This window comes from Oryctolagus cuniculus, chromosome 5 (assembly GCF_051225735.1).
Source record: "Oryctolagus cuniculus isolate XC-2025 breed Fujian yellow rabbit chromosome 5, ASM5122573v1, whole genome shotgun sequence".
NCBI lineage: Eukaryota > Metazoa > Chordata > Mammalia > Lagomorpha > Leporidae > Oryctolagus > Oryctolagus cuniculus.
The window spans coordinates 59,355,473-59,375,274 of NC_142871.1; the positions used below are offsets into that span (position 1 = coordinate 59,355,473).

Consider the following 19,802-nt stretch of genomic DNA (forward strand, 5'->3'; position numbering starts at 1 on the left):
CAAGTGAACAAAACAGTACTAAGCTTGATGTATTCTTCCAAATTTCACAGTAAATGGCTGTAATAGCGTAGTGACATTGTTCCAGTTATGATAATTTCTAGTTGTAGTCATCAACTTATTTTTAATAATTTATATTTCAGATCCATAGGTTGATTTATCATTGAAGGAGGTAATTTTTGTGTTTTTTGTTAGTGTTTTGTTTTTTCTTTCACAAAGCAATGATACTGTGTTTATCTTGGAAATTTAATTTTCTACAGTATTTGGTATAAAAACTTTTAGATTACAACTGTTAACTGTAATTATAAAAGTTCCATTTTCTCATTCTCAAAAAAAATCTTAACTGATTCAGAATAGAGCAATGAAATGTAAATATTTACAGTTGAATCTTATTTCTATTTAAGAATTAATCCGGCATCTTACCCTATGATGATTGTCACCTGATGGGAGCCTTTACTACATTGTCAAGTATGGATAGAATTTTAAAAATTCAGCGTGCTTTTTATTTATAACAGTGTATTCTAGATTATCTTATAAAATGTTCTCATAAATTATATAATTTTTTTCATTATATGAGGGGTACTTAAATGGTACCCAGTGTCTTTGTATTAAATAATTATAGGATATATTTTAGAAATAAGGCTTAAATATTAAGTTTCAAATTCTATATATATTTTTAGGAGAACCTTCTTAAAAGCTTCTAGTTCCTTAAGCACAGTGATCTGACAATAGGTGGGCACTGTTACTGTTTTAAACCAATACTATAGGTCAGCTATCTTTTTATAACAATTCTAATTCTTTTACTGTATGACATGATTGACTAGCCTAAGTTTTCCTCCTTTTATACTTCTACAGAATCTTGAGCTCAGAAAATACATCCCCAGGTTCTCTGCAGTTCCTCTGACACACACAAGATGTAATCCACAGCATCTTCCACTTAAATGACCCTTCATTTGGGCACTCAAATTGAATTGTAATCATTTTAGACTTATTAGGGATACAGCACCTCTTATCCACGCATATCCCACAAAAAATAGGTTTGTAACTCTTTGTGCTAGAGCATCCAGAAAAAACAAATTTTTCAGCTTTGGAGAGTTGGAATGTAGGTTGACATGTTTTTCCTTTGGGAATCTGAAAGAATACATAGGAAGTGATTTTTTACATTTGATTACAATAGTTTAGAAAAATGAAGTAGAACATTTCATAGTACAAACATACAGATGAAATACTTTCTGGGCATTAATCATAGTTGCTATTTAGTGACATGCATTGCCCTCTCAAATCCCATGTCACCAGAGAGCTGGCCTCCCTGTTCCTGCTGCAACAGCAGAGGACCAGCTCCTCAGGGCTCTTGCTGTCCCTCCTCTACCCAATTCCATAATTAATGGACGCTTCCCTACTTTGTTTAATTTCAAGGGCCATGTCTTAGTAACTGATTACTTACCTAAGACTGAGCAAATTCTCAAACACAGCTCAGAGAATTTTGGATGGATGGATAGATGCATATCTTTATCCCTTTAAAATTGAGCTGTCAGATTGCTTATACAATACAGAATAACGTGGGAATGAGGATTTTTGTCGTACTTCTAAAAGTTACTTCTTTGAGACAGTCACTTTGCCTGGTGTAAGTATCAGCTCTCGGGGGCCAGTGCCATGGCTCACTTGGTTAATCCTCTACCTGCGGTGCCATTATCCCATATGGGCGCTGGGTTCTAGTCCCAGTTGCTCCTCTTCCAGTCCAGCTCTCTGCTGTGGCCCGGGAAGGCAGTGGAGGATGGCCCAAGTGCTTGGGCCCTGTACCCTCATGGGAGACCAGGAAGAGGCACCTGCCTCCTGGCTTTGGATCAGCATAGCATCGGCCATAGCGGCCATTTGGGGAGTGGACCAACAGAGAGAGGACCTTTCTCTCTCTCTCTCTCTCTCTCTCTCTCACTGTCTATAACTCTACCTGTCCAAAAAAAAAAAGATCAGCTCTCATAATATCAAGTCATCTTAGGGTAAATATTTTATCATGGTCATTTGGCAGATGGACTTTCCAAGGACAGCGTTTTGGAAATGATGTGGTCCCCCTCCAAGTTGGAGATGCATAACTAAGATCAGAACTTACCTACTCTGATGTAAGTATCTGTTTTCATAATTATGGAATGCAGCCCAAATCCTCATTCATTGGCTTCACTTCATACAATTAATGGAGGAGAAAAACATCTGAAAAGGTTCTACTCTTTTTTTTTCTTTTTTCTGGACAGGCAGAGTTAGACAAAGAGAAAGGTCTTCCTTCCATTGGTTCACCCCCCAAATGGCCGCTACAGCAGGTGCACTGCGCCGATCCGAAACCAGGAGCCAGGTGCTTCCTCCTGGTCTCCCATGTGGGTGCAGGGCCCAAGCACTTGGGCCATCCTCCACTGCCTTGCCGGGCCACGGCAGAGAGCTGGACTGGAAGAGGAGCAACTGGGACAGAATCCGGCACCCCAACCGGGACTAGAACCTGGGGTGCCGGCGCTGCAGGCAGAGGATTAGCCTAGTGAGACGAGGCGCCAGCCAAGGTTCTACTCTTAATATACGTGGAGGAAGAGCACAGCAAATCAGGCTGATCTAGACCCACATTAAGCAGATGCTTTAGAATCAGCAGGTTAACATTACCACTCGTAAAATTCTGGTAGAATTTTCCCTACAATGTTAAGTTAATATTTTCCTCTGAGATAGTGTAACTTTCAGAGTTAAAAGAGAGTTGATTTTGTTGTTGTTGTTGTTTGAGATGGATCTTCCATCTGCTGGTTCACTCCCCATTTGGCAACAGTGGTTACAGGAGCTTCATCCAGGTCTCCCACACAGATGCAGGAGCCCAAACACTTGGGCCATCTCCCACTGCTTTTCCCAGGCCATTATCAGGAAGCTGGATCAGAAATGGGAGCAGCCGGCAGCAGGTCTACCTGCTCCCTAACACCAGCCCCAAGGAAGTGATTTTTTTCCTAGAACCAAACATCACCCCTCCCTCCGAAACAGCATGTGCACACAGACTTCAGGAGTCTCTTAACAATGAATTATAATTAAGTGAAATATAATTAAACCTTACATTACCTTTACTGTTTGTGATATGTTTCTGTCACAAGGCTGAATATAGCACAATCTTCTCTCTTTTCTCATTTCACAATTGCTGTTTTCGTTGGTTACTCTATTAGATATTCCCATCCCACATGTTCTGGAGCAAGGAGTCCACTTTGTTGCTTGCACAAGACATTTTCTTTTCCAAATAAGTGGGAGGTTCCTATAAGCTAAAATGCAAGGGGAAAGTATATTTGTATATACATAGAAATGTACTTACATAGATAATTTTTAATCATTTTATGCTAATTTTTAAAAGACCTGAGTCTTCGTTTTTATATAATGCAACTTGAAATAAGAGAACCTTGTGGTCTAATTCATCATTCTATCTCCCTTTATTCAGTCCCTAAATTACTTTTTAATCAAGTGTTACAGTCCAGTTTCTTAGCAGGAATAAAAATATCGTCTTGGGGGCTAGCGCTGTGTTGTAGTCAGTTAAGCCACCACCTGTGATGCTGGCATCCCATGTGGGTGCCAGTTCAAGACCTGGCTGCTCCTCTTCTGACCCAGCTCCCTGCTGATGGCCTGGGAGGGCACTATAAGATGGCCCAAGTGCCTGGGCCCCTGCACCCACATAGGAGAACTGGAAGAAACTTCTCACTCCTGGCTTCTACCTGGCCCAGCCCCGGCCATTGCAGCCATTTGGGAAAACCAGCAAATAAGTCTCTCTCTCTCCCTCCCCCCTCCCCCTCCCCCTCTCCCTCTCCCCCCCAACCCCTTTCTCCCTCTCTCCCCCCTTTCTTCCCTCCCGCCCACCCTATCTCTTCTCTGTAACTCTGCCTTTCAAATAAATAATTTTTTAAAAAACTAACTTATCTTTGAAAAACTGAGTAGATTTCTCCATTTGCATCTTTCTGCTTATCCCATCCTTTCAGTATTAAATCTAATCTTATTTTCTGATTAATGTCTGACTTCTCTCTGGTTCTGTTTCATGCCTGATATTCCCACCAGACAGTGAAATGAGCATCATTAACAGGATTAGGAAATCTGAGATATATATCAGAACAGTGTGATCTTAATATTAAATGTTATGATTGGTTAAAATCTAAAACACAAAAAATTGTATTTGAGAATTAGGCTATCAATGAACAGCTTTCCTTTATATAAAAAAAAAGTCTTTTCGAAAATTTCCTAATAAATTGAAGTAATGTTACACTGAATTCAAATATCTAATCATTATATAGTAAGTCATTGCAATTGTGTAATCTCATTCATTCAGTCCTCTATGTAATTGAGTCCACAATATTCTCTTAATTGGCTAGCTATTTCAAATCATTATGGAAAGACACAGCAATAATGAATGTATCTATAGATGGGTCAGTGAGTGGGTGGATAAATGGAGCCACTCCCGTATTTATTGCTTAGAAGAAATGGGAAAGGAAAAGAATAAATAATTCTTCCAGCTCCATGTAAATCCATTGGGAGATTCCTGCTATAGTCATGACTAAATCAAGCCCTGGGGTTCATTTTAAGCAAACTACATGTTGGTTTATTTCTCCAGGCATTCCCTAAAATTTTTGTGAATCTTGATGTGTTAGGAGAAAGGTAATTTGAATCTGCACTTGTGCATAACAAAATTCTGGCTATATCACTTCAAAGTATTGATTTTAAACTCCAAAAGACCCGGAAAATACCTTCTTGACAGGAAAAATCAATCATTTTTGAAGTATATGCTGTCTTAGAAGGAAAATGATAGTCTGATACTACTTTCAGTGTTCCTACAGGAGGATCTTGCACTTGCACAGAGAACTGAGAGAAAAGAAGCAGAAACAATGAAGATACCTGGAAGGTAGACAACAGTTTAAAGATCTCAATGCAGGGAGCAGATTAGAAACCTGGCACACATCTGCAATAAATAAAGGTAGGTTAGATTATCGCATTACCAGTAACTACCCTCAAAGTTAAACCAAGAGCTGCAGTTCAGTGTAATTTGTTCAATATTCATTAAAAAGCAAGAAAACTAGAGGAGAATTTTAAAGTAAAGCTTAGGGTTTGGTGAGCATTAGGAAGAGCATAAGGGCATTATGTCATTGCGTGCTTCATACTGACCCAGCCGTAGACCATATAAATTATTATCCCAAGTAAATCTTAAAAGTGTGTGTTTTTGTCATTGTGGTTCATTGAAAAGCCAAATTCCTTTATGGGTCATAAATACAGTGTCACAGTTAAACAGAGAAGAGACATTAGACTGAGCATATACTTCCTTTAAAACAAACCTAGGGACCAGCGCCGCGGCTCACTAGGCTAATCCTCCACCTAGCGGCGCCGGCACACCGGGTTCTAGTCCCGGTCGGGGCGCCGGGTTCTGTCCCAGTTGCCCCTCTTCCAGGCCAGCTCTCTGCTATGGCCCGGGAGTGCAGTGGAGGATGGCCTAAGTGCTTGGGCCCTGCACCCCATGGGAGACCAGGAGAAGCACCTGGCTCCTGGCTTCGGATCAGCGCGGTGCGCCAGCCGCGGCGGCCATTGGAGGGTGAAAGGAAGACCTTTCTCTCTGTTTCTCTCTCTCACTGTCCACTCTGCCTGTCAAAAAAAAAAAAAAAAAAAACTAGGTGTAAGTCTTAAGTCCCGGAGAGCACTTGGGAGGATTGATTGAATGATTGATTGACTGAAGCAAAAAAACATTAAAAATGACCATTAGATGCCTCCCCTTGAACTTGATCCAAGGAGCTTTACCAGGGAAAACTGTTGCTGTTGGGCAGTCTCTCCAAGAGAGGTCACACATGGGTTCCAAAAAGAGCCTTATATTGAGTCCCTAAGATCCAGTGCAGAAAACCAATTGTTCCTTTATGTTTTGAAAAAGGAACAATTTGGCTTCTAATTTCAGAGGTTTCAGAGCATTAAGGGTATCATGCTGTTAGCTGAATATGTATAATAAATGCAAATTCATCATATCCTGTTAAAAATTTGTTTTCAAATCAAGTGGCGTACTGGAGGCCTTGAAAATGTTTCTGTCCTAGAGTTTTTAGATCTGTAAAAACTCATGTCTCTGTTCATAGTTGCTTTAATTAAAGATCCCCATAATGAAAGTAAACTTGGGAGTTTTTAACACATAGAGATATTTTGTATTTCCATGACATTTTAACTAAGCTGTAAATTTCAAGAAAAAAAGCGTTCCTGATTTCTGCTTTAGACCACAGATGGGAACAATGTATTGTCCCTTCTGAGTCCATCTTCTCCTATGTTTCACTTGCTGGTGTTTTTGAAACCCATGTCATCAGAATACCCTGGCACTGAAATAAAAATGCTTAGAGCAGACCAGAATACAAGGCGTATGAATAGATTTAAGCTAACTGCGAGAGGCCAGGTGCTCAAGATCAGAAATAAAGAATCCTGTTTCATTTTGCTGACTACACACATACATGAGTAGCCTGCTTACCAATGCCTGTATGTTTGTTCGTGTACACGGCATGGTGTGTTAGAGAACAGGATTGGTAAATGTTGAACTTCAGTTTTACAGTGAATGAAAGTACTGTCCATCAGTTTTCTAGTTTCAGAACTAATACAAGTTCAAAACATGTTAGTCCTCAAATATTTTTCATCAACAGTCTTCCATTTCTGCTTGTGCCATATAGATAATGTGCCTTTGAAAATTCAGGGAACTGGATGACCACATTTCTTGCCCGTAATAGAACAATACAAATAAAAGTTTTTCCAGGGTACACATGAACAATATTTAGTTTATTTTTCCCAAGAAGAGATTGGGAATAAGCTGAGGTATACGATGTTTGCAAAGTTTCCTGATCTACTGAAGTTTTGAAAAACTGAATTATTGTATTGGAAAAAATCTAAGTTTCCTTTTCAGATACTTAGACTGTGCGTGTCTGAAGCAGACTTAAAACAGTGGTACACACTCTGAGTCTCTGAGCACCAATCAATAAGTACTTACAGAGTAGCTGTGGTGTATTTAAAAAAAAAAAAAAAAAAAAAAACGGAAGCAAACCACCAAAAGTCATACATAAAAAGTAGCTGCACTTAGAGCACCTGACATGGTTTTGTAGCTTGCTGACAGCTGCTGTTGTAATGGTCCCAGGCCACAGTTGAGTTGATCAGACTTCTTTCGACCCGTGGCTCCAGAGCAGAGACGGTCAGCCAGCCGTGGGATGAACAGCGGTGTACACCCGATGGCCCCGCTCACACAGAGGCAGCTAAACAGGGGGTTGGGCTGAAACACTTGGCCATTATGATAATGGACCCTGTTAAACTCACATCCCACAGCTACAAGGTCTGAAAAGGAGAAAGAGCACAATCACCAAAGAGCTCATGAGTTGGGATGATGGTCTACACCTCCCATAATAAACCATAGAAGAAATAGTTAAATCTTTTTTTATGAAATACAGTTCCCAATTCCTTAGACCCCATTTGGAATCAGTGAACATCTGTGGTCACTCCTAATTAAGATCACATAAAGACCCTGTTCTGGAGTAAAGTCCTTTGTTTTAAATCACCATAAATGTGGCCATGAGATGGCGATTACACATCTAACAGCTGAGTTGGTGCTGATGAGACAGGTCTCCCGAGGTGTCTGGCAGTAGGTTAGGAAGACGCGGTAAGTGAATGTCTGAAGAAACCATGAATTATTTAGCCACAGTCCTGCAAGGTAAGGGAATTCTTTTGTTACTGTTGCCAAGAGGCTTTAGAGGAGACTTTCACTTCCTCGAGGGGAAAATCTGGGGTCTCCAAGGGTGGTCTATCCACTGCTTGGCAGTATCTGAGATGCTTTCAAGGCACCTGCACACTCAGAATTCCTTTCAAAATACAAATATCTACTACATACATATTTGCACTGGCAGCACAAAAACAACAGTGGTCAAAACTGCAGGTGCCTTAGCCTGAAACGACCTGGACAAGTAGTCGTTGCATTTTTCCTTGCCATGCAGTTGTACGTTTAAGAAAAGTTCTGAAAGCTAGTTTTACCTAAGAATTGTCCTGGATGACACAAGAAAAATCATTTTATTAAATCAGACATCAAGAACATGCCCTCTTAATACTCTATATGACAAAACAGGAAGTAGACATAGAACGTTCTGAGTACAAAGGCTGCCTTGAGGAAAAGCACCAGTGCTGTCATTCAAACTGTGAGCCAAACTAGCCACACTGTAAGTGTGTATTTTACTTTAAAAAAAAAAAAAAGACAGATAAACTATGGTTATTCAGATATGGACCTTTGGAAGACATTTTCCTGACACAAAGTGAGACCATCACTTCACAGAAAACAATCAACAATATGTGTCGCCAATGATAGAATTCAAGCTTGCAAGAAAAAAAAAAAAAAAGTTCTGGGAAACTCGTGTGCTTCTCTACTTCCAATCCAGTTTCCTGCTAATGTGCCTGCAAAGGCAGTGGAGGAGGCCCAAGTTCACGGGCCCCTGCCACCCACATGGGCGATCTACCTGGATCCTGGCATTAGCCTGACCCAGCCCTGTCTGTGGCAGGCGTTTAGGGAGTAAACCCCCATATGGAAGATCTAAAAAAAGAAAGAAAATATATTTTTCTAGCTCAGGGATCAGCAACTTTTCTGTAAAGAGCCTAATAGAAAATATCTTCACCTTTGCAGGCATTTGGTGTCTGCTGAAACTATAACTGCCCCTGAAAAGGAGCTACGGGCTATGTAAGCGAATGGGTTGTGCTCCAATAAATCATTATTTATAAAAGGCTGTGAGCTAGATATGGCCTCCAGGCCACAGCTTATGACCCCAGTTACAGATTAGCCCTGTCCCCATCCTCGTGCGTAGGCCCCATTCAAAGTCTCATCGCATTTGTGTGAAGTTACTTCTGGAAAGGTCTGTCTGGCACAGTGAACTTGGATGTTGGGAGGGCAAGGCCAATATCTCCCCCCACACACACACACATACATTGTGTACGTCTTTTGCCAGCCACAGTGCCTAGCCAAGTATTTGTTAAGTTAATGAAATAACCTGCCCAGTTTGGGAGCAAAGGGTGTCCTGGTGTTAAGTCATTGGTAGGACATATTTCCCCCATTGAATTCCCCAAGTAGTAACCATTTCTGAGCACCTGGGGCATCCCAGATGTTGTATTGTAGATCTTTATGTCATTACTTTCCTTGATCGGAGCAACTCTCTAAGATAGGAAGTACGTTTGATGTGACTGAGGCTCAGAGGGATTAAACAACTTGATGAAGTTTGCTCAGCTGAGCAACCAAGTTTGGAACTCAGAGCCCAGGACAGTATGGTGCTGACAGGGGAGCAGGCTGCCACACTTGAAGAGATGTCCACACGCAGTCCTGCTACAAATATTTGCTTCTGTCCCATGCTCACAGCAAACTTCCAGCGGAAAATTGCCTTCCCACATAGGCTTTTCTATAGAGTGGTTAAATTGCCCAGCTGACACAGGCACTCCTTTTCCCTTAGACATGTTGCTTTTTATCTGAAACAATTTTGCATCCTGAATTATTGTGGACTGCATAGCTTTAAACATCTGAATCAATCACCAGAAGTTAGAACCCCATGAAGCCTAGGGTCAGGTTGTGGTTTGGGTGACCCCCACCTCCTTTTTACAAATCTGCTGCATTAAAAAGCACATGAACTCAATGCATAGTTTAGAAGGCTGAGGCTAAAAGACGATGTCTGAATATAGGATATACCTCTTATAGGCAAGATTATTTCTTCACTACACAAAAGGCTGAATTCACTTTGCTTTTGACAAGATTAACAAAAGCTGTCATGGTGTGGCACTTTAAGAAGTCGGACTTGTTTACATAATTTATTTCCTATCATTAAAAGCGTTACAAGGGCCGGCGCCGCGGCTCACTAGGCTAATCCTCCGCCTAGCGGCGCCGGCACACCGGGTTCTAGTCCCGGTCGGGGCGCCGGATTCTGTCCCGGTTGCCCCTCTTCCAGGCCAGCCCTCTGCTGTGGCCCGGGAGTGCAGTGGAGGATGGCCCAGGTGCTTGGGCCCTGCACCCCATGGGAGACCAGGAAAAGCACCTGGCTCCTGGCTCCTGCCACATCGGATCAGCGCGGTGCGCCGGCCGCAGCGCGCCGGCCGCGGCGGCCATTGGAGGGTGAACCAACGGCAAAAGGAAGACCTTTCTCTCTGTCTCTCTCTCTCACTGTCCACTCTGCCTGTCAAAAAAAAAAAAAAAAAGCGTTACAAGATCACTTCAATGAAAATGATGGGTTTCTGAACAAGGATGAACGTCTGCTGATTGCACATGGGGTCCAATACGAGGGAGCTAATCCCCACTGGTGCAGGAGAGTTCAACCCGCTTCCTATTCAGCCAAGCTAAACCCCTGCAAGCTCCCAACTGCAGGGAAAAACCTCCCAGCAGGTCCAGAAGAAGACACTTACATGCACACACTCCGGTCTCGTACCTAGGCCTGTCTGCTGAGTAGTCACAGTACAGCCCCTTGTGCGGGTCGCACAGGTCAGCTTCGTTGCAGAGGGCCCCCGGCTGCTTGGCACAGATGTGGCAGCACCCACAGCCATCCCTCACCAAGCTCACTCCAAGAGGGCAGCTGGGCTTCTGAGACGGACATTTGCATGGCCAGTGACAGAACTCTTTCCGTTGATACTCCTCTGATGCTTTTCCAGGCCTGCTGTCTGGCGCTGTGTCTGCTGGCCCAGCGCCCTGTGCCCTGCAGCAGAACTGCATTTGATGATAAAAGCAAGGTTAGAAAAGGGTCCTCATGTGAAATTCAGAGGTCTTATAAGACGAGGATTCCCCTAACTAGATAGAATACTGTGTGGTGAATTGTAATAACTCTCTCAGCAGGGCTGGCACTGTGGCATAGCGGGTAAAGCCGCTGCCTGCAGTGCCAGCATCCCATGTGGGCGCTGTTTCAAGTCCCAGCTGCTCCACTTCTGATCCAGCTCTCTGCTATAGCCTGGGAAAGCAGTAGAAGATGGCCCCAAGCCTCTGCACCCACATCGGAGATCCAGAAGGAGCTCCTGGCTCCTGGCTTCGGATCAGCGCAGCTCCAGCCATTGCAGCCATCTGAGTACTGAACCAGCAGATGGAAGACCTCTCTCTCTGTCTCTACCTCCCCTCTCTCTGTGTAACTCTGACTTTCAAATAAATAAATTTTTTTTAAAAAACTCAGTCTGCCATCAGCTTCTTCACTTGTCTTCTAAAACATCACTCTTCTTCCCCACGGATTACTTTCTTCTCACCCTCCTGACTGTAAATATTGGACCCCTGTGGTTAAGCCCTCACTCACTACATCTCAAATCTCCCTCTCAGACCACTCCCCTAAACCCAGATTCCTCTCCTACTTCATATCCCCACTTGGAGGTTTAACAGGCAAGGCAAACGTAGCATGACCAAGATCAAACTCCCAATCTCCCCCTCCAACCTGTTCTCCTGTGCACTTCCCTGTTTGAGCAAATGCAATTTCATTTTTCCAAAATATCCTGGGATCAGATCATTCTCAATTCTTTTGTACTTTTTGTAGCCAATCCCATTAGTAATGCCTGTTGCTTACACCTTTTTATTTGAATTAAACTTTTTGTTTTTAAAGATTTATTTATTTATTTGAAAGAGTTATAAGATGGGGTCGGTGTCGGTGGGGGAGGGAGGGACAGAGAGAGATCTTTCATCCGCTGGTTCACTTCCCAAATAGCCCCAGTGGCCAGGGCTGGGCCGGGCCAAAGCTAGGAGCCAGGAGCTTCTTCTGGGTCTCCCACATGGGTGCAGGGGCCATCCTCTGCTGGGCCATCCTCTGCTGCTTTCCTAGGCCATTAGCAGACAGCTGGATAGGAAGTGGAGCAGCCAGGACTTGAACCAGTGCCCATATGGGATGCTGGCATCACAGGCAGAGGCTTAACCTGCTGTACTACAGCACCAGCCCCTTGGTTGCATCTTCACATTATACTTACCCTGATCATTCTTTATACCCCCTTCGCTACTATTGTGATCCATGCCACCATTGTTTTTTACCTCAATGATTACCATAGTTTCCAGAAGATTCTTCATGTCTTCCTCTTTGTCCATTGAGCATCCAGAGGAGTCTTTTAAAATATGTCAGTTCATGGCACTCCCTGCTCCTGAGAGCTTCCTCGTGACTCCCATGTCAGTAGGAAATCCAAACTGCCCCCAGGGCTGTGCATCCCTTCCTAACTTTACACTGTCTCTCACACCCCCTTGCTCACTTCACTCCAGCCACCCCTGTCTCCCAGCTCTTTGAGTAATCAACATTTGCTCTGCCCTGAGATACCTTCCCGGCTCACTCCTCTACCCTGTTTAGAGCTGTGCTCTCATTTTTCAGCAAGGCCTTCTTTGCACTTTATAAAATAGGACCTCACCCCATCCCCTTCCCCACAGACCTTGTTGTTTATATATTTCATTGACTTGTTTATGATTCCCACATCATGAATGTGAGATCGAGAACAAGATTTGTGTCCTGCTCACTGCAATACTCATAAAATGCAAGAGCATGGTGCTGCCTATGTGCCAGGGACTTTACATGGCTTTGTCATTTAACCTTCATAGCAACACTACTGCAAGAGTTACTGCAAGAGTTAGCCCATAGGCAGAATAGTGGTCCTCTCAAAGATGTCCATGCCTTGTTTCCCAAGCATCTTAAGACGTTGCCTTCCCTGGGGCTCTGCAGATGCAGTCAAGTCAAGGATGTGCAGATTAGCATCCTGGACTACCCAGGTGATCAAGTACATTGGGTCCACCTGGGAGGAGGAGGCACATCATGGGAAACATGATGCCCAAAGTGGGAGCAATGCCACTGCTGAAAGGGAATCATGGGCCAGAGAAGGGAGAGAGCCTTGAAACGCCAGGAAAGGTCAAGAATGAGGTCTCTTTGTGGAGCTCCCAGAAGGAACGCAGTCCTGGGGATGCCTAATGTCAGCTGTGTCAGCTCCGTGTTTGGACTTCAAATGTCCAGAACTCTAAGATAATGAACTTGCATTGTCTTGCATTGATTTGTCACAGTAGCAATGGGAAACTGGCCCACTCTGGAAATAAGAACCCTGAAGTGCAGATTGTTTAAACCATCCTGGGTCATCCACCCTTACGTGGTAGAGGCAAAGCTTAAGTAAAGCTGGCAGATTCCAGAGCTTGAGCTCTCAACCCTTCCTCTCCTCCTTCTCCTAGCACAGGCGCTCTGCAAACCCGCTTTGACACCGAACAAACTGCTGAGTCTCAGGTTCTGTGGCTCAGAGCCGGTCTCCTGTTCACAGAGTCTCATCAGTCCTGGTCGTCTGCCACCTCTCTAGGGCGTTTGACCCTTGTGGCTCCTCTCCGCTGTCCTGGCCTGGTTTACACCTGACCCTCCTAATCCTCCTACCCCTCAACATACTCACACTGCACACTCCCGTCAACACTGCATTCAACTTAGATTTAGGCTTATCGGTGTTCCCCGACCTTGGTGCATTGCTCTCTACACCATCTCATGGCAATGTCTACAACCACTCTGCCTTCGGTTTCTATGCTATGTAATCTCAAACTAAATTTCCAACTGGGACTTCTCCACTGAGCCCTAGACCCCTAGAGCTGCCTGCCTCCTGTACCTCTGCGCCCAAATGTCTCACAGGAAAAACTCGGGTCCAAAACTCATCATCATTCAGCCCCAACAGCTTGTCCCAAGGTTGGAGCCAGGAAGCTGGGAGTCACTCAGGTCATCTTCCCTCTCCCTCTCCTTGCACACACACTCTGTAACTCAGCCTGCCGACTCTGCCATCCTCCTATCCCTAGCTCTAGTCTCTCGTCCCCATTGCACTGCTGCTAAGTACGATTATGATGATTTCCTGCCTGGCCTTCCTCCTCTCCAGAATGAGAATGACTTCTCAACTGCCTCTACCACATGGCCACTGCTGGGGTCTCCTCAAAGAACACAGCCGGGGGCAGGCGTTTGGCACACTAGTTAGGACATGGCTTGGGACACCCACATCCTGTATTGGAGTGGCTGGGTTCAAGTCCTAGAGCTGCCTCCAATTCCAGCTTCCAGCTAATGCAAATCCTGGGAAGCAACAGATGATGGCACGAGTACTTGGGTTCCTACCACCCTCATGGGAGAACCAGATTTAAGTTCCAGGCTCCTGGCTTCAGCCTGACTGTTGTGGGCATTTGGGGAACGGACTAGCAGATGGAAGATTCTCTCTCTCTCTCTCTCTCTCACTCTCCTTTCACATTCAAATAAATAAAATGATTATCACTTCCAAATAATAAAACAATGCATCTGATTGTATTACTCCTCTCCTTAAAGCCCATCAGTGCCCCCTACTGTCTGCAGTGTGTTGTCTGAACTTCTGAGCGTGGTACCTTAAGCTGTCTCTGTTCTGGCTCATGCTGCCTCCCTGCAGGTGCTCCTTCCACGCCTGGCCGTTTGTGGGACACCCCATGCTGGGTTTCTTCATCATCATTTCCTGAGGAAGAGCCCACTCCCCAGACTGCCCCCCTGGTGACACCTGAGTGTCCTGGTCTTGCATCTCTGAGGTCAAAAGGCAGCACTGTTGAAACGCAACAGGGCAACAGCCTGAGAGGAGGAAAGTGTTATGTACAGGAGAATAGGAATGAGATCTGACTTCCTGCTAAAAGGAGGAGGCAAGAGAGGAGGGGAGGAGAGAGGCCCTGAGAGAATGCTAAAAGAAAGAAAAAATAGCAGCCAGCGCTGCGGCTCACTAGGCTAATCCTCCACCTAGCGGCACTGGCACACCGGGTTCTAGTCCCGGTAGGGGTGCCGGATTCTGTCCCGGTTGCCCCTCTTCCAGGCCAGCTCTCTGCTGTGGCCCAGGAGTGCAGTGGAGGATGGCCCAAGTGCTTGGGCCCTGCACCCCATGGGAGACCAGGAGAAGTACCTGGCTCCTGCCATCAGATCAGTGCGGTGCGCCGGCCACGGTGGCCATTGGAGGGTGATCCAACGGCAAAAAAAGGAAGACCTTTCTGTCTCTCTCTCTCATTGTCCACTCTGCCTGTCAAAAAAAAAAAAAAAGAAAGAAAAAGAAAAAATAGCAAAAACTCGTCAATCTAGAATTCTATAAACAGTGAAAGGATCTTTTAAGAATGAAGGTGAAATAGCTCTCTAGACAAACAAAAACTTTAGAAACTTATTGCCAGTGGACCAGTTTCACATGCAACACTATGGCAGATCTGTCTGAAGGGACAGTACTGCAGACAGGAACTCAGGGTGCAGGAAGACAGAAGGGCCCAGAAATAACAGGTGTGTGGGTAAAAACAAGGAAGTCTCTGTTCTTTCTTCAGACATATAAAGGGTTGTCCAAAAGTTCATGGAAAATGTGTTTTATGAAAAAAAAAAGCTCATGGATTTCACAATTTTTCACCAAAATACTTTCAGAGATAGAATTCTAGGTTCCTAGCTTTGGCCTGGCCCAACACTGGCTGTTGTAGACATTTGGGGAGTGATTAGGCAGATGGAAGATCTCTCTGTCTCTCTTTGTCCCTTTCCCTTTCAAATAAAATGAAAATAAATAAACAGAAATTTTCAAATGGGGTGAGTAATGCACACCTTGTAAGGCTACTCTGAGGGCTGAGAGGACGACTAAGGCGCTTGGCACGCAGCGGGCGTTCTAAATGGAAGGTCTCCTTCAGCTCAGCCACAAAAGGAAGCTAAGCCCAAACCAGTGCTTTCTCACTGCTCCACGCAGAGCACCTCTGTCTGTGTGTTGTTTCATTTAGCACTTCTCTCCTTTGCAGCACTGGCTGTTTGAAGAACACGCAGCCCAATCAGTGGCAGGCTTTTTCTCAGGAAGGTGGCTAGCAGGGCCGAGGCCCAGTTCCACTTCCCCTGGGGAGTCTTGGCCACGACAGGAAGGACCCAGACCCCTGACTTCCTCTGATGCTTCTGAAAGATTAAATCTACCCGCAGGGTAGCGTTTCCAGTCCCTTGCTTCCTGAGATACAGCCACAGCTTACTGCCTGAATCAGCTAGGAACTCGGAGGTGGTTCCATAGTCTTGAAATGTTGGGAAGGCCTCAGAAGTTCTGTCTCCCAGGCCAGCCATCATCTCCACCATGTAAATAAATCAATAAAGAAGGCACCCTGCAGGGACGGTGCTGTGGCAAAGCGGGTAAAGCCTCCGCCTGCAGTGCTGTCATCCCACATGGGCGCTGGTTCTAGTCCCGGTTGCTCCACTTCCGATCCAGCTCTCTGCTATGGCCTGGGAAAGCAGTAGAAGATGGCCCAAGTCCTTGGACCCGTGCACCATGTAGGAGACCTGGAAAAAGCTCCTGGCATATAGATTCAGATTGGCCCAGCTCCAGCCGTTGCGGCCATTTGGGGAGTGACCCAGTGGACAGAAGACCTCTCTCTCTTTCTGTCTCTGCCTCTCCTCTCTGTGTAACTCTGCCTTTCAAATAAATAAATAAATCTTTTAAAAATAAATAAATAAAAATAAAAAAGAAGGCACCCTGTTGTAATCTTTTATTGAAACACACGAAGCCATAAATCACTCATACGAAATCAAACTTCCCTTTGGTCTGCCGCATGAGCTATTCAAAGGTCCCAAGGACTGATTCCCTTTTTTTTTTGGGGGGGGGGGGGAATGCATGGATTGAGAAGAGACAACGGGTTAAGGGAATAAACTAGGAAATGGGAGCTCTCTTTCTCTTTCTCTCTCTCTCCACCCTCCCACCCCCACCACCTCTCAAACCAGAATGTTCAATAACAGAATGCTTAAGAAATGTGAATGTTCTGAAAACTTCCTTCCCAGCAGGACAGGCACAACTGCACAAAGTGTCAAAGCCCACTTCTCCCGGGGCCCCTGCAAATAACGAAGCCTGGACCCCGCGGGAGAGATCCGCTGTCTTGGCCACCGCACCACGCAGCACCGCGCCGCGCGTTAGACTCTGATGACAAAACTACACAGCCAAGTTCGGGGACTTCACACACACGGCAAGTCGGCCTCTGCACCGCAGCCTCACATTTCTTTCCTGAGGCTCATGAACTCAAACAGAATTTGATCTGGAGAGAAAAATGGCTCCATACTTCTCACCAAGTGTTTGCACAAGTAACGCCCCCGCCGCCGCCTGCCCCATCCTCTTCGGTTACATTTTTAGCCAGAAGCGCTAAGAACGGCTGAAGTCTCCGGAGTAAGGAGACAGGACTTACCCGTGCCAGCCCAGTGAGGAGCAGAGAGGCGCAGAGCAGCCCCTGCATCGTGGCCGGGACCCTGGAGCAGCCCCTGGAGATGTAGCAGCAGCAGCAGCAGCAGCAACAGCAGTGGTGCCCGCCGGGCCCCGGGTGCACAAAGCTGCCGCTGTCTCCTGGCCACCCCCCACGCCTCCTCCCCCGCAGGACACACGCCTCCACCTCGGCAGCCCGAGCCTTCACACTGAGCTTTCGTTTTCTGTGGATCTGTCTTAATACCCTGTTGACTTTCCTGCGACTCTTCTGGAAATCCTCATGTTCCCAGGAGCGAGTTGTGCATCAGAAGGTGCCGGCTGTGCGCGAGGGACCCAGAGGGCACCTCCAGCCAGCGCCTGTCCCAGGACAGCGGAGCTGCGGACCTCCGGCCGGGGCCTTCGCCTCTGCTCCGTTGGCTCTGCTCCAGGTCCTTTTTTCCCCCTCTTTAACGCTCGATCCGCGTGCTGGCCTGTCCTCCCCCCAAAGCCCCCATCACAGCCTGGCCCTGGTTCCCTGCCCCTCTCAGCAACAGGCAGCCATAGGGTGCCCTGACTCTGGCCAGCTTCCCACACTCTCTGAGGCTCCCCGGTGCCCACGTGTGTCAGGCCAGCTGGACTGTGAGTGGGCAAAATCCACATGGACCCTGAGTGGACTCCTCCAGGCCCTGGCCTGAGATCAGCCACAATTCCAAGTGACATCAAAGTTAGCCCCAGTCTTCTAAGACCACACCCTTATGCTGGTAGCCGTCATTCAGTTAAGGAATTACGATTTCAAAATAAATAAATATAACTAAATAAAACAAGCTGACCACAGGTTTGTACCTCCTTTCTTTCTCTTTCTCAGCTCCCTGATGTGTAGCCACCATCCTCTCCCGTGTCCAATCATGTGTGACCTTTGCTTATCCCGCTGTTTGGACCTTGGTCTTGGCTGATTTATTTTAACTCCTGTCTGCAGTGGAGCTCCGTGTTCCTGGGCCACCAGTGGCCTGGCCACCTTCCAGCCCCCATCCCAGAGCCTGGTTCTGCTCCCTCCGACCAGTCACCTAGCCTGGACTCGCTGCTCTCCTTTCTTTCTGTCCAAGGCAGTCACAGCTGTATAAAGACAGCAAGTGAAGCCTCATTCAGGCCTGCGCTGAGTCCTGGGGAAAGTGATATTCTCCAACCACAGGGACGTTGGTGTCGTTGGAGAGACAGGGATGCCGTAACACACGCCAAAGGAATTTTAGGAAGCTGACTAAGTAGTCCGTTAAACCAAAGTTGTCTGCCTATGGAAGAAGGAATACCACGTGGAGTCAACACCTTACTCTGCCTTAGTAAGAAATAGGACTTAGTGAAGAAAAACGGGTCTGGCGTCAGCCAACGTGACCTTTCTCTTTATTCTCTGGGTTTGGCACCATTGGTTCCCAACCCCAGTGTTTCCTGTCCCACACTGGCCATGCAGAGGCAGATGCATGGAACCCCAGTACTGCTGACCTCATCCACCGCGTCCCTCTGGCCCCAGATCATCCTGATCCTGATGTGATGCTGCACATGTCCGTGCAGCACAGTGATCAGGGAGCTCACTCGCATCCAGGCTCCTCACATCAACTCGCATCCAGGCTCCTCACATCAGCGCTCTGCCGAATGCTGGCGGCAGCAGTTCTCCTGGAAACGCATTCATGCCTTCTGCAGTCTCACTGCTGCAGGACAGAGCCGAGGCCAGGCTGACAACCATGGCCTCTGCAGGAAGGGGATCTTGCCCGGGAACTAACCTGCAACAGCTCGCCCAGTGTACAGAATCAGTCCGCTCTGGGTCACTCACTGTGATGGTGAATGGTGAGTGTGAACTTGACTCAACTCAGGAATCCCTAGGAATCTGGAATAGTGTTGTTCTGGGTGTCTGTGAGCGTGTTTCCAAGCACAAGTAGCACGTAGGTCTGGGTGGACCCTGTGGGAAGGCACGGACTCCATGTCAGGTGGCGCTGCCATTTGGTTGGCGCTCTGGAGAGGATAAAATGGAGGATAAATGTCTCCGGCTCTGAGAACTGGGACAGGCTCGACTCCTGATTTGGACTCCAGGGCCCTTGCTGGCACCCAGCCTTCCAGTGTTGAGCTGAGAGTTGACCTCCATCTACCTTGGTTCTGAGGCCCTAGAGCTTGGACCCAGCCATGCTGTGGGCATCTCAGGGTCTCCAGCCTGCAGACCCCCTGCCATGGGACATCTCTGCTGCCAACAGCATGTGGGCCCATTCCCCTGGGAGGTTCCCCTTCCTAACTCCATGTACATCTCCTATGGGTTCTGGCTCTGTAGCATCCTAACTACTACACTCTGCATCACACATCTTTGGCTTTTTCTAAGAAACATTTATTTATGTACTTGAAAGGCGGAGATACAGAAATAGGAGAGAGACAGAGAGATCTTCCATCTGTGGGTTCACTTCCCAAATGGCTGTAACTGCCAGGGATGGGCCAGGAGCTTCTTGGACTTGGGCCACCTTTCACTGCTTTCCTAGGCGCATTAGTAGAGAGCTGGATGGGAAGTGGAGCAGCCGGGACTCAAACCGGCACCTGTATGGGATGCCAGCATTGCACACAGAGGTTTAACCTTCTGTGCCACAGCGCCAGACCCATCACACGTCTTTGGACACCTCCAGCCCCAGGTGCTCCTGGGTAAC

General features: G+C 46.4%; 1 protein-coding gene across 4 annotated transcripts; it reads right to left on the bottom strand.

The window, feature by feature from the left end:
• Window positions 1–699: 699 nt before the first annotated feature.
• Window positions 700–17,435, bottom strand: CCN6 (cellular communication network factor 6). Of its 4 annotated transcripts, none has more exons than XM_008263390.5 (5): window positions 17,135–17,432; window positions 10,408–10,705; window positions 7,081–7,323; window positions 3,076–3,269; window positions 700–1,128 (listed from the first exon to the last, which is right to left on the bottom strand). In XM_008263390.5, exons 1-5 carry the CDS (start codon window positions 17,180–17,182, stop codon window positions 847–849), a joined length of 1,065 nt encoding a protein of 354 aa, XP_008261612.3. In that variant the 5' UTR covers window positions 17,183–17,432; the 3' UTR covers window positions 700–846. The 4 variants fall into 4 exon arrangements, with proteins under 4 accessions (XP_008261612.3, XP_089189907.1, XP_089189908.1 ...); XM_089333782.1 differs by lacking the exon at window positions 700–1,128 and adding an exon at window positions 4,882–4,945 and having other exon boundaries at window positions 3,135–3,269; window positions 17,135–17,297; XM_089333781.1 differs by lacking the exon at window positions 17,135–17,432 and having other exon boundaries at window positions 10,431–10,678.
• Between the last annotated feature and the right edge of the window lie 2,367 nt (window positions 17,436–19,802).